Below are 15,355 nucleotides of genomic sequence, written 5' to 3'. Positions count from 1 at the left end.
AGTGCTTGTGTTAAGTAACCCTTGTTTTACTTAATAGTGGTCCCAGAGCACAAGAGTAGTGATGTTGGCAATTCAGGTATGACAAACAGTGCTTCCTTTAAGTGAAAAAGTGAAAGCTCTCGACAATAAGAAAAAAAAAATCACATGCTGAGGTTGCTAAGACCTATGGCAAGAATCTTCTATCCACGAAATTGGGAAGGAAACAAATTTGGGCTAGTTGTGCTGTCGCACCTCAAGCTGCAAAAGTTAGGGCCACGGTGTGTGGCAAGTGCTCAGTTAGGATGGAAAAGGCATTATATTTGTAAAATACTTTAAGAGAAACCACATTCACATAACTTTTACTAGAGTATATTGTTATAATTGTTCTATTTTATTATTAGTTGTTAATCTCTGTGTCTTATTTATAAACTTTATCACAGGTATGTATAGGAGAAAACATAGTATTATGTGAGGTTCAGTACTGTCTGCGGTTCCGGGCATCCTCTGGGGGTCTTGGAATGTACCTGCCGTGGATAAGGGGGGATGACTGTATCTTGTTTTTTGTATTATATTTACCAGGACATCCAGTCGCAAGTTCAGAAACCAAAAAGTTTATGTGCAAGTTTATGCTTAAGGAACCAAGCAATGGGTGGGTAGTGGGGCTTCAGGAATGACTGTAATCAGTCTTAAAATTCTTCTGAATTCTGTCTCCATATCTTTATACTCTATTTAGTTCTTCCAAATCAGCTTTTTCCAGATGACAGGAAAATGTAACTGTGGAGAGCTCCCATGCTGAGACTAGCTCTTTGTTTCAAATGTTTAAAATCTCAGTCTCTGAGTCAATAATTCAATTTGGGCAAAGTACTCTCAGCTCCATTTCGAATATCATACAAATGAAAGCAGTATCTCCTCCAAAGAAAGGGATGCTGTATTCAAAATCAAGGGGAGAGGACATACTATGCCTTTTCTCTTAATCTCATGTGCCTAATTTACATCATATCCATCACCACAAGGTGCTTTTGAGAAGAGTAAATCAGCAGCTTCCATTTAAAAAAATCTACTCTATGGCAAGATAAGGTACTTTATATAAATCAAATTCTCCCAATTTTCCCAATAATCCTGTGAGGTAGGAATTATCATCTCACAGTTCCAGGTAGAAAGAAAAGACTCACAAAGGTTCAGTAAATGTCACATAGGTCTAGAACTTTGAATGCTTTTATTTTACTATTTACATTGTTTCTTTTATTTGGAAAACTCAAAGTAATATAAAATAATTTTCATCATACTCTACAATCAGCATATGCTGAAGTTAATGAAAAATAACCAATAAAGACTGACACAACTGGCAATACTATTCTTTATTTTCTTTTTGAGGGAGAAGCACGCTTTACAGCACCTGTAAACAAGTCAGTGAAGTATACTGTTTTGAGTTTCTCCATAAATATATATTATTATTTTTTTGGAATGTTAGAATACCACAACACCAACTGCATTACATAACAGTTACTGAAGGCAAGTCAGGCTACAACAAGGATAAAATTTTATGGCTAAAAATATTCATAGCAGCAACTTTTAAAAGATGATTTTATTAAATCAAGTCATTGCACTTGGTCATTTTATTGCTACAGCAAAACAAGGCCATTAAATTTTAACACTTCTCATTTCTGATTTGAACTGATTGTCTCATTCTTTTCATACATTTCAAGTTTAAATGCAAGCATAAAATGTTTACCAACACATCTAGAGAGCACTTGGGTTTATTTTTTTCTGTGATCACAGTAAGAAGCATAAAAAGAGAATCCTCTGTTACACCAGGCCCATTCTCTCTTCCTATCTTCAGACTCAGATTTTGTAAAGAGGTAACAGGTTTATAGTATGACCAAAGCTTGGTGGTCGAATGCACACACACACAATACTCATAATATTGAAATATAATTAGGAAAATTAGTAATATTATGTTTTTCAAAGAATAGCAAACATTCACTACCAATTTGGCAATGACAGATGCCATGCTGTTCACCTCTACTCTGTAATTTATACTCATTCACTAAAAAAAAAAAAAAGATTTACCCCCAAGTAAAAGCTATATAATTACATAGCATTTTATGATATGAACTTTATAAACAGGAATTAATAAAATTCCTATATCAAGAGCAAATACTGGTAAATTGCTAAAGTAATCATTTTTCCCTTTGATTTTGGTTTTCTTTTCTTTACTATTTGGTCAAGGGCAAGAAAATAGAGACACAGTACTTGAATTACTTTTCAATTCTGACTGAGGAGTATACCAGCAAACACTTTAAATGTCTCTCAGTACTCATGACCATCTTGATTTTATGCACTGGTGAGAAAATGACCAACAAAAACTTTAAGAACAGCCTGAAATCTGCTGGTAACTCCCCTACCCCGTTATTAGGGTGAGGAGGGAGCACTTAATCAGATCTTCCAGTCGTAAAGCTGGAGGGTGATTTCCAGGGTACATTGTTTTTATTTCTATCTGAAGACTTTCATGTTAAAATAAGACCTAATTTATTTAAGAAGAAAGAAATCATTCATTTGACAAGTCATTTAAAAACACTAGAACAGGAATAAACAATTTTGTTCAGCAGTGACCTCATCAGGAGAGCCCAAGGACTTTAAGAAGTTAGAATGTACATACTTAATGCACAGATTTCCCCAAAAGCACTAATTTAAGTTGTGAATTTACCATTAAGTAATTATGTATTGGAGTTTCTATTATTTTCTATTTCACTTTTATTTGAAACAATATGACAGAATTTCATTAACACAAGATTTCAGTATTTTAAAACTAAAATTTAAAGGAAAAATATTGGTTTGGGGGTTTAAAGAACACAAAATAGAAGCATGATAGATGGTACTCAAAATCTGAAAGTCATTTGCTATAATAAAGCTTAAAATCTTTTTTTCAAAAAAAGATCAAATTTTCTACTTTCAATATAAACCCACATATTTTGAGACATATTATCTGTAGATAACATTTTTAAAAGTTCAATTGTTCATAAGTGACCGTGAAGAAACTGCTATTCACCCACTTTGTGAAAATGCATTTTGAATATGGCCAACTATTTGGTTTTAAATAAGCTGTGATGTTACGTTCTGTGACCTACTAAACACACTTTATAAAGCTGGTTACCTAAATGACAGCCCCAAATATCTCCACCAGTTAGTTTAGTCTAGTAGGTAAATTACACAATGTAAAATCTGAGTATTTACATAACGATAACTTGTCAAAGTATGAAACTGCATACTGAAGTTCTGAAAGTTCTGGAGTTTTGTTTTTCTAACATTACCATTATTAAAAATCAAATGGGGGGGCATGAAGAATTAAATCACAAGATTATGAAATGAGTAATATTTGAGCCTGTAAAATAAACAGAAAAGTACAGCAATAGGCTGGTGTTTGCATATTATATGTGCTGTAGTTTCTAGGCACAACAAGTTAAGGGTTAAATTGACATTTTTAGTTCCTTAGACCTAATGATTTTAAAATATAGTTCATATTTTCCCCAATATATTTAACAATCCAATACATTTTAACTAAATTCCTTTATGAATCCTATAGTGCAAGCAATAAAAAAATATTCCAAAAGTTGAAGAAATTATTTTGATTAGTTCATTACAGTTATTACTATATGCACGGGTGAGTAATCTGGTTTGTAGCTAGGAAACTCCTATTTCATCACCCAGAGTATCACAAACTGCAAACAAACAGGCACAACAGTGTAATCCTGGGTAAGAAGCTAAACATAAAAAATATATATATACAAAGTTTATATCCCTTATGTTTTATGGGAAAAGTAGTGACTATAGTTACTATAAAGCTGAACTGTCCCTCTCAAATGGTATATTTTACAGATTATTCGTAAAGATATCACCATATTTATAGTATAGATCTCTTTAAAAATAATACTACAAGTTTCAATAAAAAAAACTATTGTGAATTTTCTTTCCTTTTTATACAGATTCAGTAGTATTTTCAAGCAAACTAAACAAAAGAGTTTGCAATCCCAGCACATAAGAAATAAGGCCTCTTTTTTTTCATATTGGCAAAACAAAATATATAAAAAAAAATTCACCCTCCCCCTACATTTTTCTATAGATATAATAGTTCATATACGCATATTTCTTTATCACGACATCAGCATTTGTTATTTTTAAGTATCAAGTCAGTTGAAGTTCATAGTGTTGCTTCTGAATCCCTGGAACACTGAGAACACTGGGTGCACGTCACTTCAAGAAGACATGATTGCTTTTTTCAGCTTCTCTATTTCCACCTAAATGGCAACAGATAAAATATCTCTACTTTAGAAAAGTTTATTTATTTTATCCTATGTCATGAAGAGCTGATCATAATTTCAAGCCTCCAGATTTTGATTTCCATTCTAAAATCCAATTTCCAATGGTGTCATAAATATTTTAAAAGTTCAACAGATGAAAATTTCACAATGCAAGTTCCTAAATGACAGGTGACAACAACAAAAAAGCAGCTACAGTTGTTTCACCCAGAACAATGTTAAATAACGTGAGCATTTGAAAGATCTGTAAGAAAATCAGCCCTACAAAAAACAAGAGTATCCTTGAAACCAAACTAAGAAACGTACCCGTACCTATAATTAAACAAAGGGGGCAATACAGAATGTTGTTGCTTTTTTTAAAAGGACCAGTTTAGTTCTCTGTTTTTCACTTACTGCTTAGGTGATATCAGTAAGCCACTTAACTTCACTTGGTCTCAACTTTCTCAACTGTAAACAGTACGTTCTAGATTAAATTGCCTTTAAAGCCCAGGAATATATATAAAATGCAGTCAATATGTTAAAAATAGTTCCACTGTTAGGTAGAAGACATTCTTCGCTTAACAGAAGTTCACAATTTAAGAAACGTTAGAAGAAAATTAGAAAAATTCATTAAATTTTCACAATAACTACAGAGTTATTTAACTTTGACATATTACGAATAACTAAGTTGAGGATCAAAGAGATTAAACACCATGCCAGTGGTTCCATGCCAAACTTGTACTGGTAAGGTCTAAGGCTTTAAAGCCCGCAGTTTTTGTACTCTCTTCCCAATTACATGGTATTTTGATCATCTCTGACCTTGCATTACATGTAGAAACATTTAGGCCTTACCTTCTCCTGATAGCATCATCCCTCTCCCCAACAATGCATACAAATAATACATGTTATGGCTAACTTCTGACAAATAGATCACTACTAAATGATGAGCATTTTGCTACAGTCAAAAAGTATAATTTCAATAAGCTCACAATCTCCTAAGGGATCCTAACCATTCAAGAATGGTTTGCTAATTCCAGGATGTTTCCTGATATTATTCTTTGACTAATATGATTATTAGCCAAACATGTTAGTAGCATTGGATTGAGACAAAATACCTTCAATCTTCAGCCTGATGCACTATTATCATCTCTATTCCAAAGATACATTAACCACTGCATGAATTTTAGTGCGTGAGGATGCATAGAAAACAGAAAGAAAAAAAAATTGGTAGAAGAGGGAGTGAGGGTGGGGTGAGGGTCAGGGTGGAGAATAACCCTGCATGCAGTCAGTAATACTCCTCACAGACTGCTGCTGGCCACATAAATTTAAGTATCTGGCAAATACTTGCATTGCTGGAGTTTCTCTTCTAGCATGTTTATGTTCATTGTTCATCATTAGTCCTCTGTACCACTCCTCAGTATAATTTAATACTATATAATGTCAATGTTATAGTAGTTCAAAGTATTACTTTTAATTTGGGGAGAAATATAATTTCTCTTTTAAACATATGATCCTAAGACTCTAATGCCTTATTAAGTGTATTAAGTATTGAACTTTTCCCACCAAAAAAAAAAAATTTATAATACAGGTCAGTGAGAGGCTAAGTAACAGCTGATTTTGCTGGGAAAATATAATCAAATGAAATTCTTCAAAAAAAAAAATTCATTTGACTCTTTCCATGATTTTTATGACAAATTAAGTCATATATACAAATTTAGTATTGTATTAGTTCCTCTTGCTAACCTTATTCCTTTATTTTCATATATGAATATGTGTTACGTATAAAATATAAGGAATGAAAGTCAAAAAACATTTGTTTTTAATTTTTCAATTTCTACCATGTTGCACACTGGGAATTTAACATATATTTAGAAGATATATTTTTCATATCTATCTTCTAACATTTATTAGTTTGACAAAAATTTGTTAGCAATCTAATATGTATATAGCACTGTGCTAGGAGCTATGGGCAAAGATGAAACAGAAAAAGGTCCCACCTCCAACAGTATAGAAGATGGGCAAAATAAGTACATAATGTGAATAGTGATATGACAGAAAATTATTACTTATTCATCTCTTACAAAACTAAACATGAATTTGAAATAAGAAAAACTGCTTTTAATCAGAAGACTGGTGGCCAACTCAGTGAATGTGATTGAGCAGGGCCTTGAGAATCTACAGAACTTGGGCATGATAAGTGAGACAAAAGGAAAATCCATGAAAATATAGTAAGAGTAAAAATTCAGACAAATTAACTGTAAGGGACAATTGAGGATTAGTAAGTGAGGAAAGAAAGATAAACGAGGACCAGGACATAAGAGACCCCATTTGCCAAGTCAAGAAGTTTGAACTTCATTCAGCAAGTAATAGAAAGTTTTCGAAAGTACTGAGCAAGGGAAGACAAGATAAGAATGAGAGAAACAAACAAGCTAAACAGAAGATAAGAGCATGAGAAAAGGACAGAAACAGTGAGAACAGAGAAAATGGTTAGGGAGTACAGCCAGTAGGCCTAAAAGTTAGTGGAATTAGAAGAGACAGAAGTCCCACATCTGCATGACTAGAAGCGCAACAAACTTTCAACACAAACAGAAAATCAGAATCTGAAAAGAAGGTGCTACATGTGACAGGGGACATGCTAAGTCTAAGTTCACAGTGGAACATCCAGGGAGTCTAATAGCTGGAAACTCAGGACAGAAGCTGGGAAAAGAAGAACTAGATTTCAATGGCAAATGCACCAGAGCTAATTATGATACTCCTGGACACAGGTGAGCCAAGAGTGAATGCACAGAGAAGAGGCCTAAGCACAACACTGAAGGAACACCTCACTTAGGTGAGGAGAGATGGAGAAGTCAGACAGAAGAATGCAGGGTCACATAAACCAAGACATACTTTGAAAAGGTGGTGATGGTAAAAATGTGAAGTGCTGTAGAAACCGAAGAGACATAGGAGTTGCCATCAGTAAACCCAAAATGCAAGGGGTTCAGGACTGAACTAAAAGTGAAGAATTAGTGACTGTAAATGTATGCTTTTCTTGTTTTTTGTTTGTTTGTTTTGTTTTGTTTTCTTTTTTGCAACAAATGAACTGCAAATGAAAAGAGAATACAGATCAAGAGGGCAGCTAGACCTAAAAGGGGGCTTTTTATTTTTTGAATAAAGGGGAAAATTGAGTATTTTCAGGGAAAGAAAGGAGAGTGCCAATAAAGGTTATGTGTCAGATATAAGAGTAAAAATGGAGTTTTGATACTCTGCCAAATACCTTCACACATATTATCTCAACAACTAAAGCTAAACGAGGGTAAGTGACTTCCTGGTTCAAATGGTGTAACTTAATCCCTAAGAGCAAAGGTTCTGGAGTCTGGCTGCTTCTATTAAAAATGTTAGCTCCACTGCTGACTTAATCATTCCAAACCCTAGTTTCCTCACTCTGAAACTGTCAGTCATCAGCAGAGAGTGAAGATGATGACATTAGCTACAAAGTAAACTCAATTCAGTGAGAAATTAAAGTCAGCAAATCTATAGCCATCCCAGTACCATCACCACCCCTGCCCCCAGGCAAAAAAAAAGAAAAAAAAAAGTTTAACTGTGAAGAAAAGAGAACTATAGCTCAAGAAAGAAGGAGTGTTGAGTGCAAAAGATCTAAAACTAGACACCTTTAAGAGGCAAGAACCATGTTTGCTTTATTCATGAGTGTATATACCTTGTGCCCCGTGTCTATGAGAGTGAGTGCTCAAAAAACATTTGCCGAATGAATGAATGGAATGTGGCAGGGAGTCAACAAGAGATTAATTAAATGGCGACCAAGCTGTAGGGAGTGTCCAACTAAAGCAGGATAGCATAATTTGTAGCGGAACCAATCACCCAGTTGGGTTGGAAAAAACATGTCTAGTTTATGCTGACTACAATCTCAATGCTGGAAGAAATGAATTACCTCTAGATTACTTCTCATTGCCTTCTCTTCTTCCAAATCTTTTCGTAGTTTTTCCAGTTCTTTCCTAAAAACAAAGTATTTATTACTGTTAAGTCTTCCGATTAAACAATATATATTTGACTAAGGTTAATAGGATCTGTTGCCTGATATCCCAGAACATAGGGAAAACTTTGAAAGGAAACAGCCATATTGACTGAGAAAAAATTCAAACTCTCTAGTTGAAATGATTCAATACAACAGTTAAAAAACACAGCAAAATCATGGCAAACTTGAGATAAAGAAATTTTTAAGTGAATACAGGTAATTTTCCATATTCAGTTATCATCCATTTCCAAGGCAGGACACACAGCCCAAATAATTTGGGAAAATGAATGTGAAAATATGTCACAATGCAAGGCAAATTATAATTTTTAATACAATAACCTGGACTTTACATATCTTTCTCTGTTTTTTTTAAATTAACTATTACATTAAAATCCAAACCAATAAACAAAAAACTGCAGCCAACAATCCCTCTTCTGTAACTCATGTTTTCATTTTTCTAGGTTCCCTTGTATATTTTTATATAGTCATTTCCCCCTCCATTTCATTTTCCAAGAGGAACTCAAGACTTTTAAAATACTCTTTGGAAAGAATTCTAAAATATCTGATAAATAATATATGTAAGTCATTAATATTTTTATTCATTCTACAGCTTATTTAAGAGCACCTATGGGCAATTTGTATGTGGATTTATTCTTTCATTATAGCACACTTGGTATCAAAAATGCAAAATGTCAAAATTAACAAATCAGATTGTTCTCTAACTGGTACCTGAGAGGTGCTCAATAAATATTTACTAGATAAATGAACTTATAGTTTATAATGTGCTTACTGCAGAAACTGTGGATAAATTTGCCAAACCTAAACCAAGGTAAACTGAAGAATTCAAGAAATATCATGTATCAAATTTCCTCTCTATATATGATATAAATGTGTATAATATATGTATTTTAAGTAGGCATTCAAGATAACTTTATGTTTCTATCTAAGAGATGTTTGTAGAAGTGCTCTGCAAACTACAAATACATCATGTTGTTAATCTCAATATTTTTTTAAATAAATAATCCAATGTCAACAAAGAATTGGAGGAGAAACAGTGAATTCAAAATCAGTGGTAACACGGTCTCTGGCGATGAGTATTATACCAGATTCCATATTCCATGAGATACTCTTAGAGGCCAGAGAAGAAGCTGGAGTAGGGGAGGAGCACCTGAACCCTCACCCTCAGTTTAGTTAGATTAGCTGATCTTTGATCTATTTTACCTACTGGGCTTTTGCGGAAGTATGTTTAAAATGTTAACACATTTTAAAATTCACATAATAATGTTTATGAGAAAAGATCTCTAAATCAACAGAAGATCCAAGTTTGAGTTCTAGTTCTACCACTTAAGAGCTGTGTGATCTTACATAATTAGCTTTACCTCTCTAAACCTTTATTTCTTCATTTAAAAGAAGGGAGGGGACTATAGCAGGTGATCTTTTAAATTTATTTTAGCTCTAAAAAGTCCCTAACTTTTACTTAGGCATGCCTCACCATATACCATTATCAAAAACTTTCAGAGTTAAGAGAAAGGCCTTACAAATCACCTATTCCAACCCATTTGTTTTATAAATATCCAACTCAACCCCAGCAGAAACAGTGATCAAAGTCCTCTGAAAAGAAAACCAAATGTATATATAGATACACCACAGATCCAAAATAAAATGGCTTTTCCTAATACTTTTAAGACTAATTAACCCATGTTTGACATTTCTAGCCTCAAATTATGTGTTTAAGGTTCATCTATGATATAACATGTATTAGTATTTCATTTCTTTTTACGGCTGAATAACATTCCATTGTATGGATGTACCAAATCTTGTTTATCTATTCATCAGTTGATGGACAGTTGGATTGTTTGAACTTTTTGGCTATTATGAATAATACTATAAACATCTGTGTACAAGTTTTTGTTTGAACACTTGTTTTCAATTCTCTTGGGCAGTACTATACCTTGGCGAGGAATTGCTGGGTCATATGAGAACATGAGATTTAACTTTTGGAGTAACTGCCAGACTGTTTTCCAGAGTAGCTGTACCATTTTACATGCCCACCAGCAAGGCACAAGGGTTCCAATTTCTCACATCCTTGCCAACACTTGTATTGTTCATATTTTTTATTATAGCCATCCTAGTGGGTGCGAAGTAGTATTTCATTGTGGTTTTGATTTGCATGTGCTAATGACTAATGATGTTGAACATCTTTTCATGTGCCTATTAGCCATTTTTCTATAATCAAGCTACTAGAACCAATTCTATAATCGAGCTACTACTTTCTGATTTACCTGGTTTGCCTTTTTCATAATTGGGCTGGGTTTTCTTATCCAAGCTTTCCAATTCCTAATTAGAATAACTAGAATTAATAGAGTTTCTAATTATTATGTTTTCTAATTCAAGCTTTTTTGCCTAGAGAGACACTATCAATAAAAATTTCTTTGAAAACAAACTTGCTCATACTAGAAACTTGGCAGATTACTTCTTTACTTGATATAATTTGAAAGAATTCTTTACACATGTGTTAAGTAGTGCTCAAAGAAGAAAATAAGGGCTACTTACCCATGATCCTTTTTTAGTGCTTCCACAACACACAGCAATTCAACAATCTGAGCTTTAAGTTCATCCAAAGAATTTTCTGTTTCTAGCTTAGCTTTGATTTCTAATGGAGTTAGAAAAGCAGCTGTATTTGGTTTAGAAGCACTTGAAGGTGTTGAAAGGTAAACAGACGGCTGAAAACATATAATAAACAGAAAATTTGTCTTTGTATTTACATTTAATATTACATTATAAATTCAAAAGATTTTTACTGCAAGGAGATAAATAACTGAAGTAATACTTCCAAGATAAATAAAAAACTTGAAAATCCAAAAAGCAGTTTGACGTTCACAACTGGAAAAACCACTAAATGACCAAAGAATAAACTTGTAATTACTAAGGGTTTTTGTGAGAAATGTCACGGGCTTTATTTAAAAAAAAAAAAGAGAGAAAAGAAGATCCATTAGATTTATCTTATGGTTTACCTAGTGCAACATCTAGAAGCAAGAATATAAAAGCATTATTAAGGTACTGCTTTGATCCTTCATATTAAATAGTTATTATTTAGAATATCCAGAGAGCTCCAATTAAAAGCAATTATGAAGGATTTAGTAAGTCCATAGAAGAGGCATTAAAATGGATCCATGGCCTGACATTCTTTTACCATTTCACTTAGGTAACAGCAAGTAAAATTTCAATAGACTGCTAATAGGTGAGAGATTAAGTGTATCTGATAAAATGAATAGCAGTCAAATGCCTTGAAATGAATTTGAGGAACAGGCATGATCTTCTCAAATATAAGATGTGTGTCAGTTGTGGTAATACTATCTTAAATTAAAATGGCAAGGGCTCAGCAAAGATTCTTAACACCACGTAATAGACGGAAGAATCCATGTATTCTACCATTCATTCCAGTGTGTATTCAGTGCTTATTATGGTGCCAAGCACCAAGTTACATAAGGAGTAAAAGAGTGATGGCTTCTGCCTAAGGAGTGCATGTTTAACGGGAAATGAAACAAATGTATATAGATCTATGCCTTAAAAAATACGAAACATGTAACATTTGTATTACTCATTTAAAATAATGTGACTCTCCTAAAAAAGATCTACAAAGAATAATGTAACTTAAGTTTAACAGTAATTATTTTATTTTATTTAGCTTTAGTAGGAATTATTTTATTTCCTGGCAGAAGAAATAATTCTTCCTGAAGGACATGTTAAATTCCACAATTTTGATGTTCACAAAGAACGCTACAAATTATACAAATCTTAGACCAAAATGCACCTTACCTTTGGAGAGTAGCATGAATCCTTCTTAAATTCAGATGGCTTTAGGTTGGCACTATCATCTTCTTTTGGTAACTTCAGGATTTTTTCTGGGCTTTGAGTTGGCTGAATGATTTTTTTTTTAAATCAAGAAACAGAAAACACCAAAGAAAGAAAAGGCAGTAAGCATCTAGATAATAAAGTAAGTAACTTTTATCACTGTTTTCAGCAGATACTGTTCCAGATATTCCATTATTGTTAACAGGATTTTACATAATTTCATGCTGAATAACACACTTACATATCTTGAGGGCAGAAAAACAGCTTGCCTATTAGCAACAAAAATTTTCCCTACTTAGGTAATTTAAAAGCACAATAGTACTTAAGAGCTAATGTATTAACACTGAAGTACTATCAGTATCCCAGGCAATATACTGAGAGCATAAAAAGAAGTTACACATTTAGAGACCAGGATTAGTACTACAAAAAAACACTGACTATTTCAGGGGGAAAAAAAATGTTCTCATTCTTTCTTGAAGTGAATATGTACAACTCAATTCTAATTACTGCTTTTGGACAAGTATATTGCACAGGTCCCCTGTCCCCTCTCGACACTGTGCTCTGTGGTTATGGTCTTAGGACAACTCTGCTTCTGATTCTGTAACCTTCCATTCCACGTCCTGTAGAAATGAACAGGTCTCTTCCCCATATCTCTTAAATACAACCCTTGGCCACTTGAGTATAGTTACCTTCCTGATTTTTAAACTTCAGTGGAGCTATAAATCCTCCCTCATTCTTATCTTCAGAAGGACTCTGGATTTACTAAATTCTCTGTGTTTCATAATACTAAATGTAACTCACAGAATGTCCACCATTGAAGCGGCCAGGCAATCTTCTTCCAGGCATCTTCGGTCTATTTGCAGTGAGATGTAGCAAGTTTTCTGATGAAGCTATGTCATCAAAATTTACAAGATCTGGAGAAGAAAAGTAAACATATCTATTAAGAGATAACTGCACATTTTAAAAGGCAAAAAAGAACGTCTCTGATTTTTAACAAACTATAAAATTAAAAAGAACACCACCAAGACTCACAAGTTGACCTGTGCTTTTCATATGCATTTGGAAAACAACACTCACCCTCAAAAACTAACATCCTCTTTACCTGATACATTTTATATATTAACAATATAAAGTTCATGTTTTTAACAGAGACTTAGACCTCAACAAAAGTTCTTACTGCAAGATATAAATCTGTACCACAAGTTGTAGTAGTATGAAAAAGCAGTCATCTTAAGTTCTTGCTTATAAAAAAAAACATGATCTACTTCTTCAACTCAGAATTAATTACAACATATCAAAAAACTAACTTATGAAATGTGTTTTAAAGTTCAAGTAATATCCTAATATTAAAATTTTTTAAACTCAATTTTATCTGGGACCCTGCTGCTTTCCAATTGCATTTCTTAATGTAAAGTGAAAGTGTAATTTAATGTGTCTTCATATATGTATGTGCATAGTATACTGTAGCTGGGACTCGACCTGTTTATAGTTCACTGTACTTCTGCTTAGACATTATCATGTGTAGGAATCAGACCATAGTTATAAATCTAAGGCAAATCAGATACCAAGGGAAAATGCTACATAAATCATCCATTTGCTTCCCCACCATCAAAGGCTGGTTGACCTTTGATCCAATAACTTGAGTTTAAGGACAAATCTAGGTAATTTCTATCTCTGAAACAATAGTATATAATACCTTCCCTTTTTCTAGATGGTCCAGAAAACCTTGCTGAAGGAGTTGGTCTTTAATTTTGAAGCCCAGATATCTATAAGTGGTAATAAGAACCCTAAGGTTAATTCCTGGCACTTCCACTATCATTATAATTTTCCTTTGGCTCAGGTTCCAAACTAAGATTATTAATCACAGTCAATATGCCGTCACTCATTATGGCAGCAGGTATCTTTTGCCTTGTCTTCCAGGTATGGAATCATTCTTCACGTTGCCATTGCTTGGAAGTTTATAATGCTTTCTGTCAAATATTTAGATGTCCAAACTCAGAGAATTGTTATTTCTTAAAAGAAATCTAAAGATACTTATCATTACTGCCCTTAAAGCTTACTCATCAAATTTCATATTCAAAGTAATTTATTTAGAGAATTTTTTTTAAAGGGATGGAGGACACAAAGGTAAAACAGGAAGAGGTTACCACTAACTGGCAATATACATTTTGTAACAACTGTAAGTATTTGTTGACCTCTGTTAATTCTTTTCCATCTTAACATTCTGGGATTACTTTGTATGTTCTATCTTGGATCTAGTCACTAGGCTAATATACCACAACAGGCAATCTAATGGGCTTGGATTAATTTTTGTGTTGAGTTGTTCAATAATTGTCTATAAATAATTATAATATACAACAAACCACAATAAGAAACACAGTGGCTTTAATGGAGAATGCATTATATAATGTGAAAGACCTTGAGCTTAAACATATATTTAAAAGAAAACAATATTTTAAAAGATGTTAAAAATATGCTATAGTTTGAAGGGTTAAAAATTGTTTTTTACATCAATAAATATGTATTGACAACCTACAAAAAAAACCTTGAAAAGTACAGTCCATTTTGGCCTGTGGAGATTATTTTCAAATGCATATTTAAGCAACTTTTAAAAAGAAAAAGAAACAAACAAAAACAAAGGAAGAGATGAAGATAAATTAAAAGGGTAAATAAAAGGAAGATTTACAAAATTATACACCATGCTCATGTAAAAATGTCTTCTGTATGTCCAGTTTTGGGCCACAACACCAAGACAAGTAATTTTACTATTCTAAAACTCTCTCAGGTCCTCCACTAAGTCATTAGGTTAGTAAAATGAAATAGTGCACATTTCTGACTCATGATATACTTGAATGCTTTTAAATTTACCTACGAGTGGTATCAGTGGATTTATATTTTACACACGGCATAAAAGGCATGACAATCACTTAACTCTTGCCATCACATTGTCACTCTGCCAGCCATTTACATGTCTACACATTGCCTAAGACATGGAATTTTAAAATATTAAAATAAATATAAAATTTTGGGAGAAAAAACCTGACTTTTACGGTTGTCAATTAAAATAACCTTGTATCAAAAGAATATTTTAAACTATCAAGAAAAAATTTCCAATATGAATTTCATTTTATTTTAAAATGGAAAACCAAAAGGGTTAGGATAGACAGACAAACACGTACACTTTAGTAAAATTACAAAGAAAAATCAATGTGCA

The 15,355-nt window shown here is 33.0% G+C and overlaps 1 protein-coding gene across 2 annotated transcripts in view; it reads right to left on the bottom strand.

Annotated features, from left to right (window-relative positions):
- Positions 1-1,318: 1,318 nt before the first annotated feature.
- CD2AP (CD2 associated protein) overlaps positions 1,319-15,355 on the bottom strand; it is a 106,292-nt gene continuing 92,255 nt past the window's right edge. The window contains exons 14-19 of one of the 2 annotated variants that reach the window (XM_060163061.1): positions 12,943-13,055; positions 12,106-12,207; positions 10,840-11,009; positions 10,569-10,623; positions 8,203-8,266; positions 1,319-4,274 (exon numbers count right to left, since the gene is read on the bottom strand). In XM_060163061.1, coding sequence (XP_060019044.1) covers positions 8,210-8,266; positions 10,569-10,623; positions 10,840-11,009; positions 12,106-12,207; positions 12,943-13,055 — 497 coding nt within the window. In that variant the 3' untranslated portion in view covers positions 1,319-4,274; positions 8,203-8,209. The remainder of the gene's footprint in view (positions 4,275-8,202; positions 8,267-10,568; positions 10,624-10,839; positions 11,010-12,105; positions 12,208-12,942; positions 13,056-15,355) is intronic. The other variant, XM_060163063.1, reaches the window with a different exon arrangement.

Source organism: Lagenorhynchus albirostris, chromosome 10 (assembly GCF_949774975.1).
Source record: "Lagenorhynchus albirostris chromosome 10, mLagAlb1.1, whole genome shotgun sequence".
NCBI lineage: Eukaryota > Metazoa > Chordata > Mammalia > Artiodactyla > Delphinidae > Lagenorhynchus > Lagenorhynchus albirostris.
The sequence above is the reverse complement of the archived record's forward strand: the minus strand, read 5'-3'. Positions and strand labels throughout refer to the sequence as shown.